We start from the raw sequence: 15,404 nt of genomic DNA on the forward strand, positions 1-15,404 counted from the left end.
CGAGAATGACTGGACCGATTTGGCTAATTTTGATCTTGAAATATTTGTGGAAGTTCAGGGAAGGTTTAAACGAATAATGGATACATGAGAAACATGTATAGTACAAAAAAAAAACAGTTGAAAAGCATATGATGTCTTTTGTTTTTTAATGTCATTTGTTTTTTAGATAAAGAAATCTTTTGTGTTTGTAATTCAACTCCTAAAAAACGGTTGAACCGATGAGTGTTCAATAGGATTCGAAAATGGTTCAGATCATTTACAATTAGATACTTTTTGTATGTTTTTTTAAGTTTGAAATTTTTGTATTTAAGACGTCTGTACAGGATCGCTAGACGGATCTTCTAGTAGTACTAAATAAATGAATTACCAACACTCACCTGTGATTACTTTATTAATAAAGTTACAGTGAATCAACTCAGTGCCTTAGGAATAGTAGGTACTTTGTCTTTATTTTACATAATATGATGTTGAACTCCACAGTCGTGAGTGCACTGACAGCCTTGTGACAATTTTTGTTTTCAATACGTTTTGTTTTTAAACAATTATGCGCGGCAAAAGTGCTTCAAAACGCTCAGTTCTCTGTTCACACTTGAAATTTTGTCATTTTAATACATTTGTTATAAACGTCCTTCAGATTTGTAAATTCCATGACCAAAAATGTTTTATTGGCTGTATTGAAAGCTAAGTTTCGAATTAAACTCGCGTGCGTTGTCACAGTTAACAGGTGAGAAGCGAAATTCTGAAATGTACTTTCATTAACGCTTCAAAATTCCCATCCACTAGGATTAGTTATATTATAAATATCAAAGTTTACGTAAGCCTGACTTTCACTAAAAAATGTTGATAGAAATTGACGGACTTCAAATAAAGGCGTGTGTATTACATGAAGAATCTGTGCAGCAAGATAGTTGTATTTGGGCCTTGTGCGTGTGATTAAGGCTGTATTTTTAAATCCAAAAACATTAGTGTCTAAGAAAAGAGCGTACCATTTCTAAAAGACCCGCATCTTACCAGTATGCCTCTTGGCGATGCAGGTGACCATGGGCGGCGTTAATCAGTTCATTCCTGCCTGCCCGTTCACCCCATGTCCCATAAAAAATCTGATGATGTTTCCTACCTCGTCTTAGTAAGCTTACAAAGTATATGCTACTGATTTTGTCAAAAATAATTTTTATAGAATGTATCCGTAGATAATTTTAGCGTCTTTATTTACTTGCTGTGAGCAATGACGAAGAAAGTTCGCTATCTTAGCACAGCCTCCATTGAACGAGGTCATTCACCCTCAGGCCGGCTGAATTATCGCAGGTTATATAAAATTACTGTAATTGATCCAACTGATTTCATAATATTTGTTTAACCAATTGTTTTTGGAGTAATATAATCGAATATTACGTATAGATGGCCTGAAAAGTTCGTAGGCTCACTTAGAAAAACGTATTTTTTTTTATTGAATTTGATTTGATTATTATTCAATATAGTTGACTTCGAGAGCGATACAACGATTATAGCGGTCATACAGTTACAGTTTTGTAGTACGATTTGTCTTTAGCCTCAAAATAGGCTTCAGTTTCGGTGATTACCTCTTCACCAGCGCAAAATTTCTGTCCAGCCTTGCGATTCTGTAACTCACTTTTAGAACTCACACAGCGGTTTTCACAGCGGCGGTCGCGCTTAAATCAGTCGTGAAGCAGACATTTTATGATTTGGCATTCTAGTAAGGAGCGAGCTTGTAGTTTATTGTTTATCAGAATGCCTCTGCGAAAACCGCTGTGTGAGTTCGAAAAGTGAGTTACAGAATCGCAAGGCAGGAGCTTGAGGTCTGAGAACAAGAAAGTCACTGGGGGAAGATCTGGAGAATACAGTGGATGCGGAAGCAATTCAAAGCCCAATTCATGGAGTATTATCTATGTCTTGATGATTTATGTTCTATATAGAGTTCGTTTTACAGTTTTTATTTTCTAAGTCAAAACGTTCCGTAGCAGTTACACCTAGTCCCTGGTACCGCTTAGTTTTTATAACAATTAAAAAACTTGTATCGTTACAATCAAATTAAGAACTTTCGTCCTTGTAAACTACAAAGATGCAAGGAACGAAGAAGTTATGAAATAACCACTTCTTTCTTGTGTCTTTATCCTTCCGTGTTTCATAATTGTTTAGCTTATAAGCTTATTCAAAACACAAACGCCACTTATAATAAAAAAGAAACAGTTATTTTATCTGTTAAGTGGTGCAAAATAGCTTATACCTAGCTATTACCTAGTAAAAAATATCTTTCATCGCATGCGCTGCGAAAACTATTCATGATAGAACAAAAAAATGTTCACTTATAATACCACAAGAGCTTCAAAATTATCGGGTATTTCCGACGACTTATAGTCGTCATGACGACTATATTAATTGTTTGCAGGGAACCTTGAGGGAAATGCCCGATAATTTTGAAGCTCGTGTGGTATTCGGGGGATTATTTTTCCGACCCAAATGTCGGCCAATAGAATTGCACCATGAGACGAAATGTACAGTTAACACATAAGAATTTCATAATGAATAAAACAACTACTTAATACTTTTCTTGAAGCAACGACCAGAGAAAATTTTCACAACAAATTATCAGTATAATACCATGTAGGTTGTACCACGTGACGTCGAATGGTGCAATTCTATTGGCCGATATTTGGGTCGGAAAAATAATCCACATTATTAGAGAACATATATAGAAAAAAAAAATTAAATAATAAATGTCCCGGGCCGCTAGTGCACAATAAAAGTGCAAGGAATATTTATTTGGAGCCGTACAAAATATGCTGGTAGACTTATGTGGAGGTGTATTGTGGGCAGCAAAAAAGGTCGACGCGTGCGCCACCCATACATAGATAGCTATGTCATAGTCATAATGTTAAAACGCCCTTGTATAATTGGTCTTATTAACATTATATTTATAAAGGAATGTACTGGTGATTAATTTTAATTCCATTGAGGTACAGGATTATAAAAAAGTATTTTATCGTCGTATGTGTAATAAAAATTTTTAAGAGAAGGTTTCAAAATCAAACTCAAAACTCTAAATAACTGTATCCATATAGGTAAACAAGTACACTTATAAACGTCGATAGAAAAGATTTTAAATTGATTCACGTCGATAGAAAAGATTTTAAATTGATTCTAAATTTACAATTATTACCAGTTCGCAAGTCAAGGGCGTAGAGCGGGAAAGAAGAACTGGCGTCTGGCAAGAAACTCTCCGCCACTCTTTTAATCGCCAAGTTTTGGCTCATACAAATTGTTTGAACTGGAGCAAATTCATCTCAAGGATTAGGATTATTTAGTTAATTATTTTTTGTTATATATAGATAATTTATGTTAGCTGGATTACAACATAAAGAAATAAGTACCTACTGCCGAAATTTCTCAATTGGAAGATTATTTCTGGCAAATAATATCAGTATTCAACATTAAACATTATTACAAAAAAACTCAAATAGGGAGTGGGTTGCCTGGTTAAATGGGGTCTGTCATATCGATAAGAGATTCGTGTATATTGAATGATGAATCGATGACTGCAATTTACCATATTCCGATGCTGAACATTATTTATATTATGTTTTAGCGACATTGAAGCAATCTTGGTCAAATAAATTTTAGCTCAACTTGTGCAAGTTAACTTGATATTTGCACAAACATAGGATTAATAAAACTTTCGATCTCCTTAGCGGTCAAAACAAGTTTGTGAGTCATTGTATTTTTTCTCACCAGCGTACTTTGCACTTTGCATAATTTAATACTGGAATAATAATATTTATATATTGTCAGTATTGTTAATATCATTAACAGCTACCGAAACCCTGAAATTGGAAAAACCTTCGAAAATACTTATTTTTTTATTTATAAGTAATCTTATAGCTATACAAATCCATGTTTAAAAAAAAAAAACACTTACACAATATACAAATTTAAAACAGATTACATTGGTTAACAAAATATATGAAACAGAAAACAAAAGTCAATTGAGTACATTAATAGATAAAAATAATAATACTGAGTTAATAATTAAAAAACAACTTTATAATTAAAAACAAAATTGTACTTCTTATGTATATGTGTCAGATACGACACTTAGCGTGAGCTATGAGTACTCCCATACGTCAAAATCCATCCAACCATCAGACTGTAGCTCTCGTAAACCCTCTGCTATTCTGTTGGGTGATTCTGTAAATGACCTGACTTCGACTCCAACTCGCATTACATATCTCTGCTATGGCCAATGTCTGCAGTGATTTTGTAAGGGTATTTTTTATTATTAATAATACTCTACTCTCCTGCTATTGTGTCCAGGCACTTTTTATATCTCTCAATTTTTTCCAAAAAACAAGATATATTATATTAATTCCAATACACTAGTTCTCGAATGGTGTGTTACGCATCTCGCGAAATACGCACCCGGCTACATCGGTAATATTTTTATTTATAATATTCATGGGCGAGCCGGGGCGCAATTCCTCGCGAGACCCGCTCTTTCAGTTTTGTTTGCCGCCTTTATATATTAAATATTTTTTTTGCAGAACCGTTCTAGGAACGGTCTGTGCTTTATTAACATGTTCTGTAGGCCTTTGTCTACAGTCATCAGCATTTGTTGCTCCAGGTCGTGCCTGGATGATGCGAATATAGGGCAATGTAATTTACATTTACAGAGGAGAGGACTCCATGATATAGTTCGCCCTAAGTTTTACAACGCTCGCCTTAAAATCTTATTCTAAGGAAGATATTTAGAAACATTTTTCTACAGTCCAGTTTGGTAGTTGCTATATGCACAAGAATGTTGAAAGCCTGGTTCTTCGGGCAAAGCTATCTATTTCTTATTTTAAATTGTGTAAAACTTGGGCATTGCTGGATTATCCAAACATTAAGACGGAATAAATTAATACTGCGATAAAGCCAACCTTGAAGGTGTCCCGTTTACTTAAGTAACCGCAAGAATTGAATTACAATTAGTTGATTTAGCGAATTAATCAAGGAAAGTTAATTTTATAATGTTTTTTTGTATTTGTAATGAAAATAATGATTTAAGATAGACATCCTTATGCAACATTTAATATTTTTAACAGGAGATGCAAGGCTTTGAAGATACTTTTGTGCAAGATAAGTAATTTAAATGAAGTTTAATAGTTCAGCCATAGACATTGCCTACATCATAACTAAAAAATGGTTATTTGTAAATTCGGTTTACTATCTATAGTTTAACGTGACAACTACATAAAACATTGATGAAATGATTGCATACTTAATTCTTCGAGTGTTAGAGAGTTGCGGCGCAAGCGTACAATAAGCGTAATTGGACAATGCGCGTAACGGGACAATAAGTCATTTTTTTTATGCGTGCAGCCGGCGTTAATAGATTTATTAGACGTTGTCACGTGATAAATTCTGAGGCACTTTGATAAATGAAAAAACAAATTGGTTAATAATGTATCCAAGCATAGGACTTCTGAAGTATACAATACATAAATACAGCACAACTAAATTCCTTTGACCTATATATAGAGGCTTTATAAGATTGTAGTCTAAAAATAACATATACCAGACGATAACAATTTAATGGAATTGCCAAATAATGATTTGCTTTAAATTGACTTTAGACTCAACAAAATGCATCACCGACCTAGAACTATGATATTTGTGTACTCAACTGTGGCACAGAGTATACCAATCTACGCTTTACATAGAGATTTCTGCATATATTTACCGATCTTTACCACGAACCTTCAAGCAATAATGGCTTTATTAACAAAAGTACGAAAGGTGATTATTCCTTATTGCAATTACAAATGAGTGAGACGTGCACGAACATGATGTCATACGGCAACGCCTACATTATTTTCTGGTTTGAAGTTTAAAATTTTTGTTAACGCTTCATTGATTGATTTTAATGTTTAAAATTATCATGTTATATGTTTTTACTTTCCTTTTTTATAAGGCATATACTTCTTCGAACAAAAGAGTTGTTTTTCTGTAAAAATAAATTTTAAATTATACATCACAAACTCCTTATTGGTTTACGACATAGGTCTCCTATAAATTGGATTCAATTTGGCCACAACGATCGTAAAATTGATCTAATATGGTTAACCATTTTAACCCAACGTTTGAAGAAATTTCACTCAATGATAGGCCATATCCTGAAGTGTCTGCATGAACAAGCAGACTAACCTTGGATTAAAATCTATTACTCAAACTCAAAATAACTTTATTCATATAGGTAAACAAGTACATTTATGAACGTCAACAGAAAAGATGTTAAATTGATTCTAAATTTTCATTTACTACTTTCGCAAGGGCGTAGAGCGGGCAAGAAACTCTCCGCCACTCTTTTTATTCGCCAAGTTTTGAGTCATACAAATTGTTTGTACTGGAGCAAATCAATCCCAAGGATTATCAATCTCAAATATATATATAAGGTTTATTGATTAGTTTTGTCAGTTCAGTGATAGTAATATCTAAGCAGTATTCATATAACAGATGAATGTTACTCAACAAATTGCGTGGTTCTGGTTGCGGTTCCTTATAAAATCCTTAAAAGCAATTTAAAAAAAATACCTAACTAAATAAACACGTGTATTAAATTTAGCGTCAATCCGACACGTAGCCGGCATAACACTAAGAATATAACCTATTTCGGATCAGTCTTGATCAACTTGTCTCCTGAGAAACGGGAAATAGTAGCATTAGACCAGTTGCGAAGTTTTTTGGTAGTCACGCAAAAACAGCGTACGAAGATGGCGTGATATATTTTACTTTTAAATCTCATTTATTTAGGGGCCTCATAGCCTAGCGGTCTTATTAAGTGGCAGCTAGGTGAGGGGTACGGGGTTCGATTCCCGGTTCGAGGGCAAGTTTTAATTTAAATTTGTTCTCGGCCTTTGGGAGGGTTGTGTGGTACCGGGCGAGTGCCTAAACCGTACATGGAGGACGCGGTCGAATTTCTAAAGACAAGCACGAATTATAAAAAAATCCTATACTTGACGCTGGCTAATGCACAAATCGTGCCAGAGCCATAAAAAAATCTCATTTAACTGAAAATATATACATAAAAAAAAACTTAAATTTTAAACAATATAAAATTATAACCATTTATGTACTTATATAATAAATTTAACTGATCCTTTTATAAATTCCGCTCCAATTTCTAATCCAATAAAATAAATCTCATAACGCACTTCCTAACTTTTTTGCATGGTTAACGCACAAACCGTGCAGGCCAATAAAGGGAGAAAAAACCTTATTTAAATGGGTGGCGGAGAGTTTCTTGCCATTATAACCTTCATATTTTTAAAATACTGACGTTCATAGGCAAACAGAGTTACGTGATATGATCCAGATATACCAAACATGAAAGTAGGTCATTATAATTAGCAAATTCCGTCTTTGCTAAAAATCTAAGATAAGATAAGACTGCATTGAAAACTCATATCAATATGCAAATTGAGATTAAGTATTTTGTAGATAGTGAAAAGGGTGCACAAAAGAAATTAAATCAATAATTTCAAAATTTATTATTGTTTATAACTGAAATGCAGTCAAGGGAAGGTGCTTACCTGGGCCACGTGTTGCGCCATGACCGCTACCACCTCTTCAATTAATTATAATGGGTAAAATCCTGGGTAAATGGCGTGTTGGTAGAAAGAGAAAATCATGCCTTTGCAACGTTAGGGAGTAGACGGGTATTGCGACTGCAGAAGGGTTGCTGCATCTGGCAAAGGACAAGACACGCTTCATGAGACTGACGGCCAACCTCGACTAATGGAGAGGCACTAAAAGAAGAAGATAACTGAAATGAATCTTATTTTATTATCTTTATATCATGAGTGACATGATTTAAAAATAAAAGCATTCCCCGTGGAGGCGTATTAGCTTTAGGTTCCGTCAAGAATATAGGCAATGAAAGTATAAAGTAGTCAATGCATTCTCTATGACACTATGGATCTTTCTATGCGGCGAATTAGTAAGTCTAGGTTACGTATGCGGAATTTTTTTAATGAAAAATGACTAAACTACTAAATGGTTTTACGCCTGAGTGACGAGCTTAGAGCAGTTGAGCCATCTGCCTGTTTGCCTGTTCTATTATCAGATCTAATGCGTTCATGTTCGGTTATACTGTATACAGTACTGTATACACGATAATAGAAAAAAACTTTACTTGATTATTTCCATCCATGATTGCAGCGAATTCAAGACCGCAAAGATTTCAGCGGCAATCTAAACTTTCTCCTCATGAATAGGTTTATTCAAGCAAAAAACATGAAAAACTAGAACATTTCAGGTGAGAGAGTATTAACCGTGGGTTTTGTTACAGTGAACAAATACGATTAAATGAACGAGTCTCGAGTGCAGTGAGCGACAGACCCGCAAAACGAGAGAGCGGTGAGCATTTTCTCTTATCAATTAGTTGTTAACCGTCAGAAATATCCATTAACCTACACTAGGAAGAAATTATAGTAATAGACTTAAGATAAATACAATCTATATACATCTCTTTATTTATCTTGTTTTAAAAAAATCGTCTATTTTAATTTTTATACACAAATCTTTCAAGTCTTCTTTACTTACACTGTTAATTTTTACTATTATTATTATTATTTCATTCTTTGAGCAGGTCTGCTCTACAGCATAATGCTGAGCCAGGGCCCACACACAAACACAGTTACAACCACAACACACATACTACACACGCAAAATGCATCTTGTTCCTTAAAAAAAATATTTTGTGTTTCAGTGTGTGTGTTTCGTTAGAAATAAATGTTATGTCTATGTCTTTCATCTGTTCACACGATAAGGAGTGAGATTAAAATTTATATTTTTTTTAATGAATCTTACCTACGATATTTGGCCAACCGCTATCCAGCACTTATTTTTTAGTATAATTTAATATAAAGTACCTGTTATTTATTAGTTCATTTCAAGGTAATTCTTTATTCGGATCTATGTATTTTTATCACAAAATATGTGTTTAGTAATATCGACACTACCAAAACTTTTGTCCCGAAGGAAAGATCATATAATCAATAATAGTTTAAATAAGAATATAGAAAGATTCTAATTGATATCACTTTCACTTCCAAATATCCAGATTTAAGAGCCAATTTTCCAAGCGTAGAGAACTTTATTTATCCCTTTTTTCCATCATCAAATATTTCCTTCATTTTATATTTATTGCATTGCGTAAGTCACGCAATATATCAAACCCGATTATAATCTATGGTTACCGGCCATCATGTAATGACAATGAGTTGAGTCATCGTCCATCGAGTGAGTAACTGTAAGTTTAGGTTATCGACTCTATGAAAACGTCGGTAGGCTGCAAAAGAAGTATCTACTTCTAGTTTTTTTTTAATTTTAATAGTTTAAGTATAGCAATGTTTCTATTATTATTATAGCCTCCTTAATAATGAATAATGTATTAAACGATATGTGCATGCATTAAATACAATATTACTATTTATAATCCTTAAATTTAAATTCCAATCATACTTAATAATTTCAATGTTTATAAATTTTAAATGATAAATTAAAAAGAATCAAAGTTAAAATTAATTTTTATAAATCATAAATCATTATGGACCCCTCTACGGGTAATAGCCTCCTCCATTTTGCTCCACATCTGTCTGTCTTTTGCTTTGGTGCTCCAGTTTCCACCTGCTTTTCTTTTTATTTCATCAATCCATTTTTCCTTGTCCATGCGAGCAATATGACCCGCCCAATTCCATTTTTGTCTAAAGCGTCTATTATTTTTTATTTTTGTTGTTTTCTTTATTCCGTCTTTGTATGTTTAGTCGACTCCTTTCCATCGCTCTCTGGCACACTATAGTAACATATTACGACGAAATTTAAACGTTTCCAACGAAGCGGAGACTGTTTAGCAACCGGAAAATGGTTGATGCTAATTTGGTTTTTGCAGATGATCCTAGGTTTTTTACTTTTATGTTTCAGATAAGGGGCACAGATACCCCTCATAACGAAACGATTCGAGAAGGAAGTTGACACATGCTTTAGTCTCGAAAATCGCTCTACGACTGTCAGGCACCAAGTTATCCTGCACCGCTCTACATATCGTCCAAACGAACTTTCTCGAACAACCCCCCTTTGTGGCCACAGGAGGGGTCTATATTTATAAGGAGAGATCTCTGACGTGACGTCACGTTCAAGGATAAAATTAAAGCGCATTTCTAACCTAATAGCTCTAACAAAGTGTTGTAAATATTTGTGGAAATTAATTTTATAATAACGACATTGTAACTATAATACTAGTCATTCATCTAGTGTATTTATTGTAAATTTTATAAAAATAAAAAAAAAATTGGGTGGATCGATTGTAAAAAGTTTCTTAGCCTACCAAAGAGTTTAAACCGTCCGTCATTTCCGCTATAAAAAGAAACGTTAACCAGAGACAATGCAGACCCAAATAGGCGTTGGGGAGTTGCAGAGGAGCTACAGGGTGCAGGACTTTGCCTCCCCTGGAGTTATCATGAGGGAGAGAAGTTTTATACGGCCTCAGTCTCATCATAATTTGCATCATAACCAGGTAATACAACACTTTCCTGTATTTTGATATTTTCTCTTTGGAATCGATAATAATTGTGGCTCTTATATATTCACAGTTACATACTACTTATAATAACTATTGCAAATGTGCATTGGATGCGGATGAATTGCTGCACGTTAGCAAATTAACGGCAAAAGTAAAAGTCTAGGCCAATCAAGGCTTACAATATGTAAATATTGACATTGTAATCTTAACGTGGGTGCACATATCGACTGCACAATTACACCCACACACTTGTATCGAGCTGTATTTGTTACGAAATGTTAGCCAAAATTTGTTTAACATATCAAAATAAAAGAAAATTAAATAATAATTTCATATTAATTTGACATCGACAAACAAATTTCTGAAACCTTGGCGAAATGACTGTCATTTTGAAATCACAGAATATAATCATTATATTCTGTGATTTCAAAATGACAGCGATGCATACAAATATTTTTGTTGGAACTGGTCACAGCTCTAAATTAGTGAATGATGCTAGTTATGCGTGCTATCTTTCAAATTTATGAGTACATAGTTTTAAAATAAATCATGACAGCATAGGTCACATTTATAGGATTTCTCCGTTTGATTTTCAAAATTATATTTTATCGTCCACAGTTTCCGAGTAATGGGAAACGACGGAGCATGATCTTAACAAATGCAAAAGGAAAGCCAACCCTTGAAATCTACAGACCACCAGGTAACTATCAAACCGAATAAAATACTATCGATTCAATAATTTATCTATGGAAAATGCTGGCTGAGTGCGTCGTCACGAGCGTTTGGCGCCAAAATTAAAAATAAACAAAACTTCATATTTGGAACGGGACGACAGTCTGATGTTTGTTGCGGTCGGTGATATTTATCGCGGTGAATTTTCAATGAGAAAATTGAAAAAGTGTGTGTGAAATGTCTAGAGTTATAGTGAAACAGGCTGTATCTGTGCCTAGCACGCCAGTGGGTCAAGTGTCCCCTGTGCCAATTGCGACCGTCTCCCCTCCAGCGACCACGGCCGTGGTTCCCGTAACGGAAGCAGTTGTTACAGAAACAACGGGTTTGTTTACATTGAATGCAACTAGTATATGATCAATATAAAATTGAACTATATGTATGTAGCGATTTATTATGTATGCTTTAGATTAACAGAAAAGTCTGAGCGCGAACTCTCCGCGGTTCGCTGTGACTTGACAGAGGAAGTCTTCATTCGTACATAGACTTTCCTCTGAAGCTCGCGTTTTACTAAATAATATCGATTTATTTCGTCTTTGAGGCCGATGAAAGTCTGATCATTTCACCGAAACGGTTTGAAACACGCAGCCTTGCTGTTATATTTTCGTTAAAATTTTCCATTTAGTAATTACAGGGTGCAGCTACTCGACAGTAATTTGTGTTAATATAAAAAATAATAATTACTTTAGTATTTCGTAACACACACTTTTGACATATCAAAATAGCAAAATTTGTAGAAGCCAAAAAATACCGCTGTATCCGATGACATGTGTCACGCTGTCAGTTGATTCATAGGATTTAAAATAGTATTTACTATGTACACAATGTATATTTATAGCGCTATTACAGTCAGCATTTTTCATATATTTTCTACGTACTTAGACTAATGATGATTTATAAACTGTTTGTGAAAGTACGTCGCGCTAAACAATGCACTCATAAACCGTAAAAAGTCACAAATTAACTAAGTGAAATTGTTCAATATAATTGAGCGATTAAAAATATTTAAATTATATTATTGTAATAAGATGTTTAGTATGTACATACACACATACATACAAATTATACTAAAAGTATGTTTAATTACATGAATTCATTTACGTTTAGTTCTTAGACTAGTATTTTTGACTTTAATTTTCTGTTAGCAATTCTATTATACCACACTTTATCACCTCTTTGCATTGACTCTAGTCTAAATAAACATCGATGTCAGATTATCATTATAACTTTATTAAACTAAATAATTAATATAAGTACAACCAGCTTTTGATAAAAATCGAATTTTGCATTATACCTTTTATAACATGAGTCTTAAAATAGAACCCATTATTTAATGTTCTATATAATAACCTAATCTATCTTAAAACGACACTTCATGTTTCCACCTGCATGTGCTCATTCAAACTAGATCATTTCGTCTTGGGCTTTCCTATCCATTTTGCATCTCACAGTATTTCACTACACAAGCACAAATGACTAATCTTTCCTATCGCCTCTTCTCTTGACCACCTCGTTGACCACCAGGCGTGCGCACAGACGTTGCTGTCACCAGCGGAGGCAATTCAGGCAACACACTGACGGCGCCTTCCAACAAGCTGAATGTCCACGCCAAAGAGTTCACCATGGCCAAAACTGCTGATCTACATAATAGGTAAGTGTCTTGTATTATAAGCAGCATTGCTCCTGTAGTTTGGGTCAGAGATTGAGAAGGAATGATATAGAAATTACAAGGAAAAGTATCCCTGTCACTTCCCGAACTCTATCTCAGATCGAAAAATTCGGGGCTACGTGAGAACACCAGATGTAACAGACAATATTAAAATCTGAACTAAAATATAATTCGATGTTTATTACTCGAATCTAATTCTGAAATGATCCTTTAGGCTACCCGTTTTATTTCGTCTATAAAAATGAGCAGTGTTGGCTTAGTGGCTTCAGCGTGCGCCTCACATCCTTGAGGTCGTAGGTTCGATCCCCGGCTGTGCACCAATGGACTATTTCAGTCTATGTGCGCGTTTAACATTCGCTCGAACCGTGAAGGAAACCGGCATGCCTTAAACCCAAAAGTTCGATGGCGTGTGTCAGGCACAGGATGTTGATCACCTACTTATGTTAGATTTACAAATGACCATGGAACAGATACATAAATCTGAGGCCCAGACTTAAAAAGGTTGTAGCGCCACTGATGTATATACTCGTTTATATAAATATTTGAATTAAACTAAAAACCCTACCAATAGTAGATTTCACGAGCTCTTTATGCTTCAATAACTTCCAAAATAGATTTTTGGCGTTGCTTCATTTGGATGAGCTTGGCAAATCTACTCTAAATTTCATGATATACTTACTAAAGAGAATGTTTACATTACGGGAAAGAGCTTTTGAACCGACCTTGTTACAAGTCACGTCAAAAACGGTAGTGAGATTCGGCGTCGTTGGCAGATGTCCAAGCGTTGGGAATCTGCAGAACTGTGTTTCCGGCGATGCTTTGCTGTCGGCCGCGACGTAGCGTAGTATCAATTCACAATAATTGTAGAGTTTTTGTTATCACTTTGTGCGCGGCTGCGATGACGTGAGCACGCCCGCGCCAATTTAAACCTAGTACCGTGACGCCGGATCGCGCAGACTGCGCACGCGCCTAGGACCACGGCAGCCCAACGAACGCAGACAAACAACGAACGCATTAACGAACGACCGATTTCAGTAACCGCGAATAATTGTGAAAATATTTACGCTTAGTCAACGAAATCCTTTACTAAACATTCCGTTCGACTCGTGTTTTGTTTGGCCGATTCGATTTCTATTTTTATAAGTTTTTTAACGTAACCAACTGAGACGGGCAAGTTTACTTTGGGATTTTCGTGCGATATTTTCTGCGTAAACACAAGTGTTATCTTTATGTTAATGTAGTGTAATGAGGTGAAGTTTGCAGTTGATTTCTATTTGCTTTATTCGGATAGAACAATGGTTCGTGGACGTTATTCTACTTCTGATATGTAAGTACATTAGAAACTTTGAGCTATGCATAAATTATTAATTAATGGTTCAAAGCGTAATGGAACTATTTATTTTTGCAACAAAGCAGATTTCGTAAGGTTGTCTCCACACTTCTGTCATTTATTGTATGAAGCGAAAAAAAACGCATGTTAAATACCTATCCATTCATTTTTAGCATGTTATTTCTAGACCGTTGTTTTTGTAACACCGACTTCTGGCTGTCAGTCCATTCATCGGACTATTGCGTCACGGATTGTTTAAAACAGTGTTGATAATCATTGCATTGTCCCCATGTCGTTTAAGCCAAGGTCATTATAGATGACTAGCATTTGCTGTTTTTCATAGTGACTCAGCGCGAAATTATTATTTTTTGTCAGCCATATTGGAGTAGCTTGTTGACTATTTTCATTAGTTTAGTCTGTTTATTACCTTTCCTTCCGTCTTTAGGTAACTAGTGAGATTGAGAGCAGATATTAACGTTATATTGTTTATTTTTCCTCACAGCGGACAGCGTTGTGCCGTCGCCATAGAGACAGTATGTCAAGATTTTAAAAATCATTTCAGTTTGTTAGTGAATAAATAATATATACAAATTGTAATTTTTGATACTGGTATTACCTGTACGGTTACTGGGTCATCGGGTGCTTTAAATATTCGAGGATTTTATTTTTACTCTATATTAACCACTCACGTACAACAGAAAATACGCGAACTAATGAAATGTTAATTGCTATGTAACGAATGAATGCAATGTAACAGTTGAAGAAAAAGCCAGCCAGCCTACGTGGCTATACCCTCGGGCAATAATATAACTACCATGATTTAGGAAATCGCCGCGGTTATAAAACAGAAAGCCTGAGTGAGCAAAATGTACAGCCTTGGCTCATACATTACCTTTTTCACAAAATTAAACTCCCAATTAGACAGACGAAGATGTATAATTTACTATTACGCTACTTCGAACTCTCTCAATCTGAGGCCGACTAGGAGTAGAGAATTTTTGATCAATTATCTAATGATTACTATTGTTTAGTCGATTAGGTATTTGTTCCATAATGTCTTTATCTGGTCTCGCGGATGTAAATTTTTGAAAGGATGTTCC

The 15,404-nt window shown here is 34.8% G+C and overlaps 1 protein-coding gene across 5 annotated transcripts in view; it reads left to right on the forward strand.

The window, feature by feature from the left end:
• Positions 1-15,404, forward strand: part of LOC125048552 — a 28,401-nt gene that overhangs the window by 1,043 nt on the left and 11,954 nt on the right. For 2 of the 5 annotated variants that reach the window (XM_047647266.1, XM_047647267.1), the window contains exons 2-5: positions 8,345-8,412; positions 9,979-10,570; positions 11,195-11,276; positions 12,830-12,956. In XM_047647266.1, the coding sequence (XP_047503222.1) occupies positions 10,439-10,570; positions 11,195-11,276; positions 12,830-12,956 (341 nt within the window). In that variant the 5' untranslated portion in view covers positions 8,345-8,412; positions 9,979-10,438. Of the gene's footprint in view, positions 1-8,344; positions 8,413-9,978; positions 10,571-10,646; positions 10,761-11,194; positions 11,277-12,829; positions 12,957-15,404 lie in introns of those variants that run through there. The other 3 variants (XM_047647268.1, XM_047647269.1, XM_047647270.1) reach the window with 3 other exon arrangements.

This window comes from Pieris napi, chromosome 4 (genome assembly GCF_905475465.1).
Source record: "Pieris napi chromosome 4, ilPieNapi1.2, whole genome shotgun sequence".
In the NCBI taxonomy this organism is placed as follows: Eukaryota; Metazoa; Arthropoda; class Insecta; order Lepidoptera; family Pieridae; genus Pieris; species Pieris napi.